The sequence below is a fragment of the Colobus angolensis genome, unplaced genomic scaffold (assembly GCF_000951035.1).
Source record: "Colobus angolensis palliatus isolate OR3802 unplaced genomic scaffold, Cang.pa_1.0 Scaffold60, whole genome shotgun sequence".
Classification (NCBI taxonomy): domain Eukaryota; kingdom Metazoa; phylum Chordata; class Mammalia; order Primates; family Cercopithecidae; genus Colobus; species Colobus angolensis.
The window spans coordinates 1,606,405-1,608,140 of record NW_012119599.1 but is presented as its reverse complement, the minus strand read 5'-3'; the positions used below and the strand labels follow the sequence as shown (position 1 = coordinate 1,608,140).

At 48.7% G+C, this 1,736-nt stretch overlaps 1 protein-coding gene across 1 annotated transcript in view; it reads right to left on the bottom strand.

The window, feature by feature from the left end:
• Positions 1–1,736, bottom strand: part of SYMPK (symplekin) — a 55,323-nt gene that overhangs the window by 18,380 nt on the left and 35,207 nt on the right. Inside the window, 1 exon segment of the mRNA XM_011962972.1 lies at positions 898–1,048. Within this exon segment, the coding sequence (XP_011818362.1) occupies positions 898–1,048 (151 nt within the window).

The window sequence follows — 1,736 nt, the reverse complement described above, 5'->3', positions numbered from 1 at the left end:
AGGCCGAGGTAGGAGAAATCACTTGAACCCAGGAGGCAGAGGTTGCAGTGAGCCAAGATCACGCCATTGCACTCCAACCTTGGCGACAGAGCGAGACTCCGTCTCAAAAAACAAACAAACAAACCCAAAAAAACTAGCCAGGTGTGGTGGTGGGCACCTGCAGTCCCAGCTACTTAGGAGGATGAGGCAGGAGAATCGTTTGAACCTGGGAGGTGGAGGTCGCAGTAGTAAGCTGAGACTGCGCCACCGCACTCCAGCCTGGGCGACAGAGGGAGACTCTGTCTCAAAGGAAAAAAAAAAAAAAGAAAATAAATATTATATATAATTACCTTTGAACTATGTGTATAAGAAACATAAATGAATTTCATGTTTAGACTTGGGTCTCATCCCTAAGATACTTCATCATGTACATGCAAATATTCCAAATGCAAAGGTCTGAAATCTGAAACACTTCCGGCCCCAAGCATTTTCAATAAGGGATATTTAACCTGTGTCTTGATCTGGGTGATGGTTACACTGGTGTGTTCACTCTGTGAAAATTCACTAAGGTCTATAGTTAAGAGTTCTGCATTTTACTTATGTGTATTATACCTTAATAGTACTGTTAAAACGGGGTAAAACTATGAAACTCGGAGAGGTTAACTAACTTGACCAAAGTCATACAGGTATTAAGTGGATGAGATCTGATTCAACTCAAACCTCAAACCCAGGTCTGTTGGATTTCAAAGCCCAGGACTTAAAAACACTGAGCTATCTATCTGTGGTACCTGTCATTATCTACACCTTAGCTCCCACATGATTTTCATCTGCACCACAAGGAGGTGCTCTTCCAGTAAGGAGAACCCAGAAGCCACAAGTGCCAACCCCTGGCCCAGGTTAGGGCCAGGATACACTCACCTGGTCCTAGTCCGGCAGCTGTCATCTGTGTGGCCATGAGCCGAGCCAGGTGCTTGATCTGGGCTTCTGTGCCTGCTGACTCCACAGGGGTGTAGATGGCCTGGAAGGAGGCTGGCATGGCCTCGGGCAGGTACACCATGCTGATGAGGACCTGTGGGATGCCCAGGAAGAGAGCCTCTCCTTAATCATTAACTCAACAAGCATTCTTTCCATGGCCATGCCAATACTGGGGAAACAGCAGTGCCTAAAACTGACTTGGGCCTGCTCTCCAGGAGCTCAGCCTCTTGAGGAAGTCACAGAGAAAATAAATAACGATACAGTGTAGTGCTTGAGAGAGGAACGTGAAGGGTACTGTGAGCCACAGCAGGAGCCAGGCAAGGCAAGGGCTCCCTGGGCAAGAGAACTGAAGGAGGGCAAGAGTCAGCCTAATACAGGACAAGGTTTTACGGTGGGAGGGATGTGTATTCCCCATAGAGAAACACCATGGGAGAAGGCTAAGAAGCAGCAGAGCTGGCACCCTGTCCAAAGAACAAAAGAGGCCAGGTGCAGTGGGTCATACCTGCAATCCCAGCACTTTGAGAGGCTAAGGCAGGTAGATCACTTGAGGTCAGGAGTCCAAGAACAGCCTGGCCAACATGGTGACACCCTGACTCCACTAAAAATACAAAAATTAGCCAGGCGCAGTGGCACGTGCCTGTAATCCCAGCTACTCAGGAGGCTAGGGCAGGATAATTGCTTGAACCCGGGTGACAGTGGTTGCAGTGAGCCAAGATAGCACCACTGCACTCCAGCCTGAGTGACAGAGCAAGACTGCGTCGGAAGGAAGGAAGGAAGGAAGG